At 42.5% G+C, this 14962-nt stretch overlaps 1 protein-coding gene across 2 annotated transcripts in view; it reads left to right on the top strand.

The window, feature by feature from the left end:
- Positions 1–14962, top strand: part of XPR1 (xenotropic and polytropic retrovirus receptor 1) — a 167513-nt gene that overhangs the window by 127950 nt on the left and 24601 nt on the right. Inside the window, exons 10-11 of one of the 2 annotated variants that reach the window (XM_075936816.2) lie at positions 4193–4358; positions 6219–6413. In XM_075936816.2, the coding sequence (XP_075792931.1) occupies positions 4193–4358; positions 6219–6413 (361 nt within the window). The remainder of the gene's footprint in view (positions 1–4192; positions 4359–6218; positions 6414–14962) is intronic. The other variant, XM_075936817.2, reaches the window with a different exon arrangement.

Raw genomic sequence — 14962 nt, 5'->3', positions numbered from 1 at the left:
TAAAATTGGTCGTCTTCATGAACATGAACATGCATACATCTGTACATTAAGTGTACACACAGATTTTGTTTATGTCCATCTTATTTAAGTGTTTAACTTTTTATTAGTTTTAACATGCTGAGTCTTTGCTCTTTTTGTGCTCCCTTTTTTCCTTTCCCCTTCCATCACTCAACAAATCACCATCTCTCCTACTCACAGATCCTTTTTCAGATGCGATCCTGCCCCTTTCTCCTCTCCCTAGCCTGGCCACCTGTATTACTGCCCTCTTGTCCTGAGAGAAGCCAGACTAGTCCTCAGCCTCCCCTTCTCACACCTCTGTCCCCATTGGAAACAAATGAGCAGGATGGTATTAGGGTCCATCCTGGTTCGGTATCTGCCTTCCCTTGAGGAGCAGGGGACATTCCCACCTCAGATACTTTGCAACATGTGCTGCTTCCATTTCACACTCACACAGAGGTGGGGTTTTGCAGCGCATTATTCATTCTGAAGGGGAATACGACATTTTGGCTATAAAAGGAACTATAATCTGTTTCATTTCTTGTGGCGTGATTGTGTGGGCACAGTCTCAGAGTTATAGCATTGCTGTGGCACCACTAGCACGGTCACCGGGAAATATATTGGCATGATGGAAGTAGGAAGAAATCATTCAGTCTTCACAGTGATGGCAGCTTTGGAAATTCTGCATTTTGCTGCTGATTATTGATGAAAGGACCCCACACAGTTGTTCCCATAAGGTAGTAAATGAGACTTTTTTTTCCTCCTGTAGTCCCCATCACTGAAATAACAAGCTCTGATTCATGCAAAGCAGGTTACCCGCATAGCTTATAAGCCAACAGATTGCACATTGGGCTTGACATTAAGCATTGCAACTGCCAAGTGTATGTTAGAGCAAAGATTAGTTGATGAAATACATTGGGGAGTGATGGTATCAGGCTGGGGTAACACAATAATTAAATGAGGTGAGCTGGTGAAACCATTAAAATATACAAAAGCAACTTGTGCCATCATTACCACAATAACTGGAGTACACGGGTGTAGTGTAGTTAATAGTTTTCTTTGTGTGAAACCTCTGGAGTCGACACATCTACTAGAATCAAAAAAGCTTGCCCTTGGAGTAATTGGAATATGCAAGCCTTGTTCTTGGAAACTTTGGAGAGAAGCCTCTTGTACAAAATGTTTCTTTTATACGTACCTCATTGCACTTTCCCTGTTCTCTGTCCATGTTGATGCTAAAGATAGACACTTAGTCCCCATTCCTCAATCTTGGATACTAATTCAAAACTGTATTTCATTAGCTTCATCCAGTATATTCTGTGTTTGGATTCCTTTCTGGGCTTGTACATGCAGCTTTTTTTTTTTTTTTTTGGCTGCACTGCTTTTGCTAGGTCCATTTAGAAACTGACTGTGCTATAATCCCCTGCCCCCATCCCAGTGTGAATAGTGACAGTGGCATGGCACCTATATCAGAATAGCTCATTTCTTTATTTCTGCCTACATTTATCAAAATTAGCTGTATATTATATCTTTATTTGGGTATAACTGTGTTCGTTAGAGGTTGCTGTAGATTAATAATCTATGTCTAACCTGATATAGCAAAAGAACAAAACCTTTGTGTACAGTAGCATTTTGACTGTGAACTCAGTAAGGCATAGTGAACAGACACCTGCAGGCTTGAGGTCTCTTAGGGAGAGATGGCTCAACCTTAATGGAGCAAAACAATATATTTAATTCTATGTAAGGCCAAAAAGCAGACAGACCACATAAAAGAATTGCTGCTAGGGGCAATCTGTGTCCACTCAGGAAACAAAGGCATTTAAGGCTCATTCTACGAAGGCCCAAGCAGCTGGCCTGAGAGATGTGGTGCTCAGTCCACCTGTTTACCAATCTCTGGGTATGTCTACACTGCCACCCTAGTTCGAACGAGGGTGGCTAATGTAGGCATTCGAAGTTGCAAATGAAGCCCGGGATTTAAATATTTAAATATCCCGGGCTTCATTTGCATCTTGCCGGGCGCCGCCATTTTTAAATCCCCGGTAGTGCGGACTCCGTACCCGCGGCTACACGCGGCACGGAGTAGGTAGTTCGAATTAGGCTTTCTAATTCGAACTACCGGTACAACTACCGGTACGCCTATTGCACACTCCACTCTTTTCTGGGATGAAAGTTATTGCTGTCAGAGCTGCACACTGGGGGTGTAAAAGGTTGTAAGCATTAGTCTTACCAGTTAACCCGCTTTAACTTTTAACCTTGGCTGGCCCCACACTGACTGGCCCTCCAACCGCAGCAGCCCCCCACACCACCAGCCAGAGAGGTGTCAGTTGTGCTGCCCAGCTGGAGCAGCACCATCCATCAGAGCAGGCCCAGCCATGCCTGCTAGTCTTGGCCGTAGGGGCCCTAGACACCCCAGTGGATCGACGCCAGTCCAGCCATGCTGATGGTGGGATCAACCCCAGCCACTTAACCATTTAAATGGGTAACTTTACATGGTATTTACATCCGTATTGCACACCCAGGTGTGCACGGTTCAGTGGAGTCGAATAGGAGACACATTGAGGGGATAGGATACAAACAGAACAGAAGCAGTTGGGAACTGCAGACAGTTCGGATTAGGAGGCTTGCCAGAGGGTGGATTATACTTAGTGATGGTTCAATTCCCAATGTAAGTGATTAACTAGTGCCTCCTAGAGACCTAAAATGGGTGCCTGCTCATTCTGTCTGCTGTAAACTTTCACTGGAGTATTCAAGTCCCTTGCTGTATCTATCTTAGGGTTTCATACTGAGATCCATCCCCTGGCTATCTGAGCACATTCTATGTAAAAGCAATAGCAAAGCTCTGAGTGGACTTGATAGTCCCTCTTCTCCTGCCTTGAGGTAAAAACACTACTTGCAATAAGGGCTGTAGTTTTGATTGCTTAAATGTTTGTTTTGTTGCGTTGTTTCAGCAATTTTTTGGTTGGGATTAGTTGCGTAGAAGGTGGTATCAGTGGTTAGTGTCACTTTTTCTGGTGGAAAGGCCTTTTGGAAGTGGGAGGTTTAAGAGTGTTCCTTATCTATGGTTAGACCTTGGAGTTCTCTGATGTCCTCTGGAGGCTTGTTACACAGCTGAAGCCTCACCTGAGAACACTTTATCCCTAACTCTCACATGCTTCAGCTTGGGCTTTGTAATATACCTTGTCCTAAAAGAGCACAGTTGTCACTGTGGTTTACCTACTAAAATACAGCCTTGAACGTAGCTTTGAAGATGAGGACCAAAGCCCTTAAACAGGAATCAGACCCTGAGAGCCAGTGGAGAGACGAGCACAGCTCTGATGTGCTATATTCTTATAACTCTTTTCTTCCAGTCTGTCTTGTAATTCATAGTAGAAATCATCTACTGCTCTATCTATGAGTTTTATCCAATGTTTCCTTAACAGAAACGTTCATAAATATCTGAACTGCAGGACATAACTGGTGTTACCTTTAACGAGCTAGGATCAGTAGTAATCAAAGGTAATGGAGCGTGAATGTGGTCTACTTTTGAAAGGAGTGTAACTGCTGTAAAGCCTTGGAGGAAAGTGGGTTAGGATGGAGAGGGAGTCTGATGAATATTTAACCATTAAACTTTCCTTTGCCTTTTTAACTTAACCCTTTAAACTCTTGAGGGATTGAGAGCCTTACATTAGGGTTGCACACTGCAGAAACATGCTTGTTGGTGTGGAAATCTGAATCAAGGTCAGATTAGAGGCCAAGATGCTGGTCCAGAACCTAGTGAGTGTCTGGTGTGAAATGGGGAAGAGGCACATGAAGATGTGGAAGTGCTTGTGGTAGAAATACTGAAGAGGATGGGTGAGAAGTTATTGTCAGTGTCATAGATTGGCTTAAAACACTCTGAAGTGGGGATTGTGGGTTTCTTTGCTGGATCTTGGATCTCACTTCGAAGAGATTGAAAAACTCGGATCAGCCCCCGCCCCCCAATCCTCTCCAAAAAAGGTTGTGAACACAAAGGAGGAAATGAATGTATGAAAGAGGAAATGTACTCAGTTCTTGTGGGTGAAGGGGGTTTTCTACTGCCAGGAGAAGTGATGAACCAGCAGATCTCTGAAGAGCACTGTGATATTTCGTATTAATTCAACAGTCACATCTCTTGCTGCTATGCTGCCAGTCTGTTCTGTTAATATATTTCATATTAACTGCATGCTGTTTTAATTTTCAGTTCCGAGTGTTCACGGCCCCCTTCCATAAAGTAGGCTTCGCAGATTTCTGGCTGGCCGATCAGCTCAACAGCTTGGCTATGATACTTATGGACCTGGAATACATGATCTGTTTCTATAGCTTTGAACTCCAGTGGGACAACAGTGCTGGGCTGTTGACAGGTACAGGTACAGTAATGATCAAGATGAGATGGTCACAAATTTGTACGGACAGTTTGCTCAATCACCTAGGAATGTTGATATTAACTAAAAATTCCAGTAAGCATCTTTCTTTCCTTTTGCAAAAATTCTCCCAATAACATAGGAAACTCATCTTATCGTAGGGGGTTTTATTCTCCCATCCCATACTGCCCTGTTCACCCATCAGTTCGTTTGGTATAACCTGCTTCTGTGACTGGTATGACCCATGGACTTAAGAACTTGTTTGCCAAGATTTTGAGGTGTTCTTTGGCAAAGGAAGACACACAGCAGTTTTCCAAGCTTGTCTGGCAGTTTTTCAGACTTCTTTCCAACAATGCAATCACACTTAGCCTTTTATTGCTGCTTTGTGTTAAAGTGATACATAGAAGTGGTACAAACCTACCAACAATACAGAGTTTATGGGGAAATAGGGGGAAAAATCGTCATGAGACTAAGTGCTCTTCTCCTGGAGGTCTTCCATATTCTTGTTTTACCTTTTCCTTCCCGTTTTATCTGTGCTTTCCAGGCTATTTCTTCCAGGTCCTATGTTTTACTATTGTCCTCTCTGCTGGAGGAAATGGCAAGGAACTTGCTTAAGCTCATTGGTGCCATTCATTATTCAATTACAATTGACATTGAGAAACAGAGGCAATGCATGCTGCCTCCAGCATCAATTCCAGCTTGCAAAGCAAAAGATGGTATCTAAATTTTAACCCTGGTCTTCTCCATGGCAAAACATTATCTTATCCCTCTGGACCACTCAGTCCACAGTTGTCTTTCCATTTCAACGAGCAGCCACTGACAGTCATCTTGTCAATGGGCCGTTAGCATATATTGAGAGAACACAAAGCCTGCTTTTTGTGTGCATCTGCATTACTTTCTATTCCTCCAGGCTTGCCTATCTCAGAACCCTCCATTCAATTGTATGAAGACCACGTACTAACGGGTCTTTTCCCTGAAGGCATTAATTGGAATTAAACTGTTTAAAGCCAGGAGGTGTGTATTCTATAGGTGTTCTGCATCAAACCAGAAAGAATAAGAACACCATTCCACTGGAATAAATATGGATTGATTCACTGAGGGAGTGAACAAATTCTGTATTCGATGGCCTGATATTTTTCAGGTGTGCTGAACACGTTTTGGAAATTAAGCCACGAATGATTTGATATGGAAATGTGTAGGAATGTGACAGGCTTTGGATTTTACACTTAACTGTTGACTTTTCCTGTCTTTTCCCCCTTATTGGCAAAAATCATTGCACCCCTAAAAATGGAATTTTCTTATGATAATTAGTGATGTGACAGTATTAGGATACAAACTCAAATCAGTTGATGGTTATAGTTGAAGGGGCACATTCAACTGGTCATTTTAAAAGAAGAGTCGAGTCATTTCAGGTACTCTACAGCCCCATGAGTCTCCCTGCAAAGTTTGGTGTATGCTCCTGCCTGGAGAGATCCATATAGCTAGGAGAAATGCTGAAATTGACTATGCTCAAATGCACAAATTAACTAAAGTAAAACAAAAGATTTCACTGATAGTAATCTCAGTTGCTACTTGTAGCAGTACTAGGTTGTAAATTTTTTGATGGTAGTGTATAAGCTGCGTCTCTTTAAAGCCTAGCACTGAGGGTTAAGAAAATCTTCCCTTGACTGAAACGCAGTGCTGGGATTGAAAATATTGAGATTCTAAATATGTGCAAATGCAACACTGCTTAGCCTATTACATTTCCTGCTTCCAATACCTTAGGTTCACTCATTTAGGTAGAGGTAGTGAGACATTTAGAAGGGAATGAGAGAAGAATCGAGTAATTTGTTTCCATGTCTACTGACGCATCTTTTTTTCTTCTAGATGATCAGATTTGCAACAGCTACTCCTACGGAGTGCGAGCAGTTGTCCAGTGCATCCCTGCTTGGTTGCGTTTTATCCAGTGCCTGCGCCGTTACCGTGACACCAAACGGGCCTTTCCTCATCTGGTTAATGCTGGCAAATACTCCACCACCTTCTTTATGGTGACATTTGCAGCCCTCTACAGCACTCACAAAGGTACTAGTTATTACTAGTTACAAAGGATTTAGTTATCCTTTAGTTATTTCACAAAGCATTGCAGAAACCCCTGCTATCTCATCAGCTTTTGCTCCTCGGTCGACTTTTCTCCCTGTGGGCTTTCAGGTGCTAATGTTTATAGAGAGAGAACAGAATTATGGACAGTACAAGTTATGTTCTTAGCTTAATATAAAAAGGATGACCGCTATAAAAGGTAAGAAAATAGAGTAGAATTGAGGGGCTATGGGTTGAGTTATGGTAAGTAACATTGTTTTAAAAAAATGGATAACTTAGTTATCAATTCATCCTCCTTTTGGCGTTGATTGAATCTTTCAATGGAGCTGCTGATTCTTCAGTGACAAGGGGACCAGTGTAGCACTAATTAGTGCACAGTGTTGCAGGCTCAGAAAAACTTCTATCCATACATTTTTCTCCATTTCCCTTCATAATAAAGTATAGGTGTCTGTTTAAACAAAGTATGGCTTGTCCCCCAGTATGAGAGCTGAGAATTCTCTTTTCTATTTTTTTCAAATGAACATGAAATGCTTTCTTGTGGATAGAGGAATGCAGTTTATTAACCAACAGATGTGTTTCAGAAATTTAATTTTGAAATTGAACCCAGGCAGTCTGGATGCTCTTTCGAAAAAGCACAGTTTGCAGTACATAGCGCCTTTTTTCGAAAGAGCACTTTCAAAAAAGGCGTTATTCCTCGTAAAATGAGGTTTTTCGCGGTCGAAAAAACTGCCGCGTTCTTTTGATTTACTTTCGAAAGAACTCAGCAAGAGTCTAGATGCAGGGGAAGTTTTTTAGAAAAAATGCCACTTTTTTGGGAAGAAAAACCCTGTAGTCTACACACGCCCTAGCTGTGTAAAGGAATGGACTGAGATGCTACATTATGTGATAGGTGCTGGTCCTTAGGGTTGCCACGTGTCTGGTTTTGAACTGGACAGTCCAGTATTTGAGCTTTCTGTTCGGGAAACAAATTGAGAAAATATAAATGTCTGGAATTTTCAGAATAAGATGTAAGTAGATTGTGATGTAATGTAATGTCAGGTGTGTCCGGTATTTTTGTTGAAACCATCTGGCAAGCCTAGTGGTCCTTTGGCATTCAAGGGCTACCATGGGAGAGCACACTGAACTGAGCTGGTCCATCATTTAGGAAAGTCGGGGAATGTATCCTGTACTAGAAAAAGGTTCCCTCTGGATTTTATATGTATTTTTGTCCCTTTTCCTTCTCAAGCTGGGTGGGGAGTTACTTCCAACCCATTTAACTGCCAGTTGAGCTCTCTGATCCCTCAAGTTCCCTATCTCCGTGGAAACCGCAATTATTACTTGATTCTGCTCTTGTTGTGAAGGAAAAAGCTTTTAGCTCCAGCACTTCAGGCAGCCGTCCTGTCTTTCATTGTTCTTTCTCCCCCACCTCCCATGTCAGTCAAAAGCTTTATTCTTCCCACTGAAATAGATGCCTCCTGTATCTACAGAAATTAGCAACAGTATATATTTGTGAGCCAGTTTCTCATCAATGTGCATTGATAGAGGATTGATAGAGAAATAAAAAAAGTACACAAAGCTTCCTTCTAGCTGTCCTAGGAAGAAGCTTCCTTCAAGTGGACATCAGGTTTATTAGGAAACTCTGTTGGTGCCAAGAGTGCTAACTGAAAATGGGTTGCTGTCTGGGAATTAATACAAATAAAACACAAGCCTTGAGCAGAGTGGCTGGCATATAACAATGTTGTAGTGCACGCTCTCTGAAGACAGAAAATCAGACAGTATTCATGAGCTCATTTTGTATCCAAAGGTACATGTGTGCTTCTCTTACTGGTGTTGAGTAGCTGACTGTGTCACGACTGATAAACCCCTGTGTCTATCTCCCACTGTCACCACCACAGACAATTCCCCTAATACTTAGAATATCCCCCTAATGGTTTTTCCTACATTCTTTCCCTGCCTGGGCTGCAGTCAGGTTAAAATCCCTTGTTCCTAAACTGAGCAATAAAACAACAAATCCAGGGTGCAAGGCTTGCAATAAAGGTTTCTGATATGAACCTGCCATACTTCGCTCAGGAGGGCTGAACCAGGGCATTCCAAAACAGTCATTCTTGTGAAGAGGGAGGAAATTGGTGGGAGGGCAAGCTCAAAAATACATGCTTGTAAAATGTGCCTCTTTTAAGATGTTTGACCTCTTCTTAGTCCCTGGGAATTTTTCACCTTTGCCAGTATGACTGACTGCAGTTTTCAAAAGTGCTGTACATAACTGTTACATCTCTCCCCAAATCTGACAATTGAGTTTATAATGAAGCATTTACAGATCAGAAATGGGACCTGTTCAGTTTGCTGAAAGAGACTCCTGACTTTCTGGGATGGTCACACATTGATCCGTCCTGTTTATCAAGGGGAGCCCATAAAACACAGCCCTTGGTATCATTCAGAATCACTTTAAAGCTTGGTAAATCTGTAAAAACATAAACAAAAAATGTACAAAAATTGATCAAGTGAAATTAATAAAAGAAAGATAATTTCAGATCACAGACCATTTCATTTGTTCTGTGCCACTATGGTTAAATTCCCATCACAGCACTGATGCATTTTCTTACATTCTTTGTCAATACTCCAGGCTTATTTGTGTGTTCAGGTCCCAGCAGCCTTGAAATCAGGTGGTTTTCTGAACAGTCTGACACGAGATCACCACTGAAATTAATGATCAAACTAATTCTGTGCCCAGATAAGTACTATGCAGTGGTGCTGTGGGTGTGCTGGTCCCAGCGTATTAGAGACAAAGTGGATGAGTTAATGTATTTGATTAGACTCACTTCTGTTGACATGCAAGGCAAGCTTTTGTGCTTACACAGCACTCTTCTTCAGGTGAAAGCTCAAAAGCTTATGTCTAACCAACAGAAGTTAAGCCAACAAAAGATATTACCTCGCCCACCCACCTTGTCTCCTTGGGTAAATATGGCATTTGGAGACACTGCCCAGCTCTATCAGTGAACTAGCCGAAAGGAGACTGTTAGCCTGCTGTTTGCTGTTAGGAATAAATGTGCTGCTAGGTGTGAGTTTGAGAGCCCAGGTAAAGGTCTTGCTGCTCACACTTGCAATCCTTGATCACGCTTGGGAGCAGCCCTATAACAGTTACCATGGTTACAAGAATTGCTTATTTATTCAAAAGATTCTAGCTGTGCTACTGTCTGACAATATTGACTTGCAAGGTTGTCAATTGAGAGTCACCAGGCCAGAAGAATGGTAGCTATAATCCCTGCTGTGAAGGCAAGAACAGGTACATGACCAGTTGTCCTTAATTTTTTGTGTAGAGTCCTGTTGGGCTTGCTTTCCTCTCTTGATTTTGCGATTTAAGGAATTGTAGCTGCTCTCCACGTTTTGGAGTGTACATACTTCACCATCTGTGGACCAGTGAAAGACCAAATTGTGCTGAGCTTTTGGTGGGTGATGGGAGAAGGTGTTGAATGCTCACAAACGATTCTCCAGTTGTATGCTTACAGCTTAACTGTGAGTATCTGAGTGCAAGGGCATTGGATCTGTGAGCAGGAAAGAGAAAACCGGTATGCTTTAGCTCTTGTCCAACTGAGGAAAAGTTTATCTCCTTGGAATCTGTGAATGTCAGCTGTCCCCATGCACATTTTTTCCATAAATTCTTCCTATTGTTAACCATTTAGTGTATAGCTTATATATTCAAAGATCCTCACATGCAAATGCCACTGGTTTCATTTTCGCTGTTACACTAGAAATCGTTGTCATAGAAAGTGGGTCTGAGGGAGGGCTTTATCTTTTTTGACAGACTGAAAGGTATAGTGTGTTAAATGAATTTTCCTGTATCTCTGCTTCATTTAAGCCCCATATTTAACGAAGTCATTGTGGTCTGTGATTGCATCCAGCTACTTATTAACTGCTGCTGAGCTTGTCCAAAGTTAGTCTTATGTGGTTTGGAAATTAGAGTCATCGCCCCTCTTTCTGTGGTCTTTTTCAAATGATCCAAATAGGAATAGTGGCAAGCCAACCATTAGTAGCTTGTACGTGTGGAGGACAATTCCAGGGCTATTTTAAGTCATTGTAACTGGCACCCATCTCTCATTAAAACAGTCCAAACAACGGACCGTAATTAAAAATAACATGAACATAAACTACACAGAGATGCCTCTGAAAATAGTTGCTGCTTCTTAGTGATGACTTTGCCACTTTCTTAAGAAGTACATACTTTCCCACTAGGCAAAGGGAGGTTGGAGGCCCATTCTAGATTCAAGGGCATTTAAACAAAAACGTGAAGATGCAAAAGTTCAAGATGCTCATTATTCCAGCTGTAGAGCAAGGAGATTGGTTTTCTGCCCTTGACCGCATCTTGGATATAACCATCACACAGGAGATTACTATGGTTTACCTTTGGGCAAGACCATTATCCCGTATAGAGTGCTCCCACTTGGCTTCTCGTCTGCACTCAGGATGTTTTCCCAGTTCTGTCCATCGTAGAAACACACCTGTGAACAATGGACATTGTCATTTGCCTGTACCTAGCTGACTGCTTCCTCAGGGCTCACTTGTTCAAGAATGTCTTACAAGCCATCACATGTTTAGCTGGGCCTACTGCTAGACTTACGGGAATGCCCCCCAGTATGGTGATTGGAGTTGATCTGTGCTGACTTCTGCCAAGGTTGCTCCTTCCATTTCACAGACTTACCACCCTCACAGGTCTTGGAGACAATCCAGGGCAGCTTCCAAGCATTGGCCAGGAACTGCCTACATCTGTTAAGTCAGATGCACCTTTGTCACCCCAAATACCTAGATAATCATGTGTGGCTCAATTCTGAATAGTCCCCAAATATAGGGGCAGATTAACAAACTGCTGTCACTGACCTTCACATTAAAGCACTTCCTGGCTGGTGGAAAGACTCATCCAATGACTCGGCAGGAAAGCCATTCATCCAACCACCATCAACGGTTACTCTAACGACTGCGGGTAGCAAGTGCTCTCTGTGCATCATGTGTCTTGGGGGAAGGTCCTCCACTTGCTGCCTGTGCCACAAGCTTGGCCCAGGCAGCCTTCCCCCAAAAGTAACATGATGCACAGAGAGCACTTGGCCACCTGCAATCAGCAGCTTTGAGCAGGGTGTGGAGATGTGGTAGGCAGCGAGTCTGCCTGCAGATCCTGCTGGGCTGTTGGCTGAGAGCCACCTAAGGTAAGTGCCTCCTGGCAAGAGCCTGCACCTGGCACCTCAATTTCCTGTCCCAGGTCACAAACCAAACCCTCTGCACCCCTTCTTTGTACCCCTGTGTCAGGTCACAGTCCCCTCCCAGACCCTGCACCCTCTCCCGGTCAGAATTCTCTCCTGCACTCATACTTCCTCCCAGACTCTCCCCCCCCCATTCCTGTACCTCAGTCTTCTGCCCTAGGTCACAACCCTGCCCCCCCACAGCAGGTCCCTACCCCCTTGCAGACTCTAGGTCACAACCCCTTGCCCTAGGTCCAAAATGTAACCCTGTACCCCTCTTGCACCAGATAAAACTGCTTCCCAGACCTTCCACTCTTGTCTCTACCTCTCCTCCAGGTCAGAATTCTCTTCTGCACCGATTTCTCCTCCAGGATCCTGCACCTCCTCCTGCACACCAATCGCCTGCCATAAGTCACAGTCCCATCCTTCACTCAAACTCCCTCCCAGACCCCACACTCCCCTCTGCACCCCCACACTCTTTCTTGCACCCCAGTCGCCTACCTCAAGCTCCCTTTTGTACCTAGTCTCCATCCCAAACTCCCTTAATGTCAGGGAAGCATGAGGCCCTTGACCACTTAACACATTTTTGGAACGCTTTCCTCATAAAAAATTATGGCCCACCTTAGGCTAGTGCCAGATGCTTCAGAGGAGATTTACCAAATAGGGCCATTGTGAGTGCTCCATCCCTGGTTATGTTCCTGCTTAGCAGTTGGAAGCTTATGGACACCCCAGGCATTTTGTCCAAGATCAGACAAAATATTCTGTCCCTGCTGATCTTAACTTCATGATAACTTGATAACTTAATTCTCTTTTTTTAACCCTGTTATACCTTTGTCATTCACAACATCCCATGGCAACAAGTTCCATAGGTTGATTGTGTGTTGTGTGAAGTACTTTCTTTTGTTTCCTTTCCTTTATTGACTGTTAATTTGGCTGACCCCTAGTCCTTGTGTTAATAACACATCCCTTTTCACTTTCACCACACCATTCGTGCTTTCGTAGACTTCTTTTAGATCACACCGTAGTCTTCCCTCTTTGAAGTTGAACAGTTTCAGTCTTTTAATCTCTCCTCACATGGAAGCTGTGCCAAACCTCTAATGATTTTAGTTGCCCTTCTCTGTAGCTTTTCCAGTGTTAAGATGTCTTTTTTTTTTTTTAAATAGTTATCAGAAATGCATGCAGAATTTGAGGCGTGGGAGTACCATGGATTTATATAGTGGCTTCATGATATTTTCTGTATTGTTTAAACAGAGAACAGAAAGCAAGGTGTTACCCCCACACGGTAACTGATACATGAAATAATCCTAAATTTGGGGTATCTGTTTGGGAGCTGGGAGAATTGTTAGGATGCTGTTACTAAGAAAAGGATAAAAGTTACAGAAAATGTGATCTGAAGAGAATTCTTCCTGTCCACTTTTAATAAAAAACTAACATCAGCAGCTCTTGTGAAATCTTGCTCCTTGACTTGCTGTCGCTTGCCTGGCATCTTTCCCTTCTGTGTAGACCTGTTAGTGCTCAGATTAATCAGATTAATTTATGTTCTCGCTAGTTCCTGATGTACATATTAGTGACCGGTTGGAGTAATATACTTTGTGATAAGATTTACTAACTTATTTTTGGTACTTGTTTCTTTCACCTTGTTCCCTGTAATATAGCATATTTGCAACTCCTCACGAGGGATAAGGGAGAGAGATAATTTCAAGCCCAAATCCGTAATGTCTTTCACCCTAATCGCTGTGAGCAAGGCTAAATTATGTCTGAAACCCAGTTCTCCCATGCCTGGGAGGGCTTAAGTAACGAATTGTGTTCATTAGCTAGTCTTTCTGATCCTCTCACTCAGAGCACTGTCAGTGTCATTAGTGGAGAACAGGAGGCATTGCTGTAGGGAAATACTGTTGTTATGGTTTTTGACCTAGCACCAGCTTTGAAAATCCTGTCATTGCTAGGACTGTACACTAGCTAGCATGGCTTCTGAACACTAAATTGCTAGGTCTCTGCTTGTTTGGTTACCGTTTCTGGTGACATCCTGTTAGTCAGAAGGGTAGGACTTGAGAGGACGATGACTAATAATGCAGCAAGGATTTTGTTTAGGCGACTGCAGGATCTTCTTAGCTGTTCATATCTGTTAAGAGAGCCTGCAGGTTTCACTTGTCCACAGCATATACTATATATATGGAAAAGGTGAGATGACTGAGGCCGCAGCATATACTCGATGGAGAAAACCTCTGCCAGAGGCATTCATAAGCAGTGTTTCAGGAACTGCCACAGCATCCTGAATGACAGCACAGCTTACAGATTCAAAAGGAAGTTTTCCCAAATGTCATAGGTCTGTCTGTAATCAGACTGGATACTTGACAGACAGCACCCAGATGATGGAGAAGATCATCTGTGTCCTCCTACCAGTAGTGTTTCTTGCTGGTCCTAAAGTGCACCGCCTTCAGGTAGATGAATTTTAATGGATGTAATTTCAAGAGCAGATGAATAATGCTGTTTATATTGCTTAATGTAGTTAATGGTGACTGGCTAAGTGAGAGTATTAATGAAAAAGATGTGAGCAGAAGGGATGATCTTCTGATCCTTCATTTCATGGGCAATTAGGGATGGAAAGGTCTGGTTTTTATGGGACTCTTTAAGAAGAGCAATTTACTAAATCACAAGTAAGCAGTTTTTCCTTCAAATGCACAACTGCAGTCTTATGTGGTGCTGCAAAACCTACTAAGAAAAAAATACAGCACTGTATTTAAGTAATTTTTATTTGCTTAATTGGATGTTGTGGTGTTATTTCTGTGGGACTCTTTACTTTGGGTTCTGAAAGCCCTTCTAAATCACGGTGGTATAATTGATTATTGCATCTGTCCACACTCCTTAAATTTGCATCCCCGTAGAGTTGCTACTTCACCAAAACGTTTACTTCTAATTAGTGCAACCTGATCATCCTTATTAACAAGATTTCCAGCAAGTGGATGGACTTGGTCTTCCCAAGGCATAAGTTGAGCACCAGTAGATCACACTTCATAGAAGTGCCAGAGAACAGTTACCAGAAGAGAGATCACATCAAATGTGACAGATCTTGTAGCATCTTATTCTCTCTTGTTGTAATTAACATAGTTGGATGAAATGCTCTTTTACAGACATAAATGGTAAAATAGTTGGCAAGTTTCAAAATAATCTGTGTACTGAAATAACCTACACAAATGTTTGTTCTACCCCACCAAAGATAACCCACGCTTGCTTTTCATCGTAGCATAAGTGCTTTGCAAATATAAAGGTTGTCCCTGTTTTACAGAATTTGAAAGAAGCTAGGTGACACTCCCCATATCACACAGCAAG

Source organism: Pelodiscus sinensis, chromosome 9 (genome assembly GCF_052426305.1).
Source record: "Pelodiscus sinensis isolate ZL-2025 chromosome 9, ASM5242630v1, whole genome shotgun sequence".
In the NCBI taxonomy this organism is placed as follows: Eukaryota; Metazoa; Chordata; order Testudines; family Trionychidae; genus Pelodiscus; species Pelodiscus sinensis.
The sequence above is the reverse complement of the archived record's forward strand: the minus strand, read 5'-3'. Positions and strand labels throughout refer to the sequence as shown.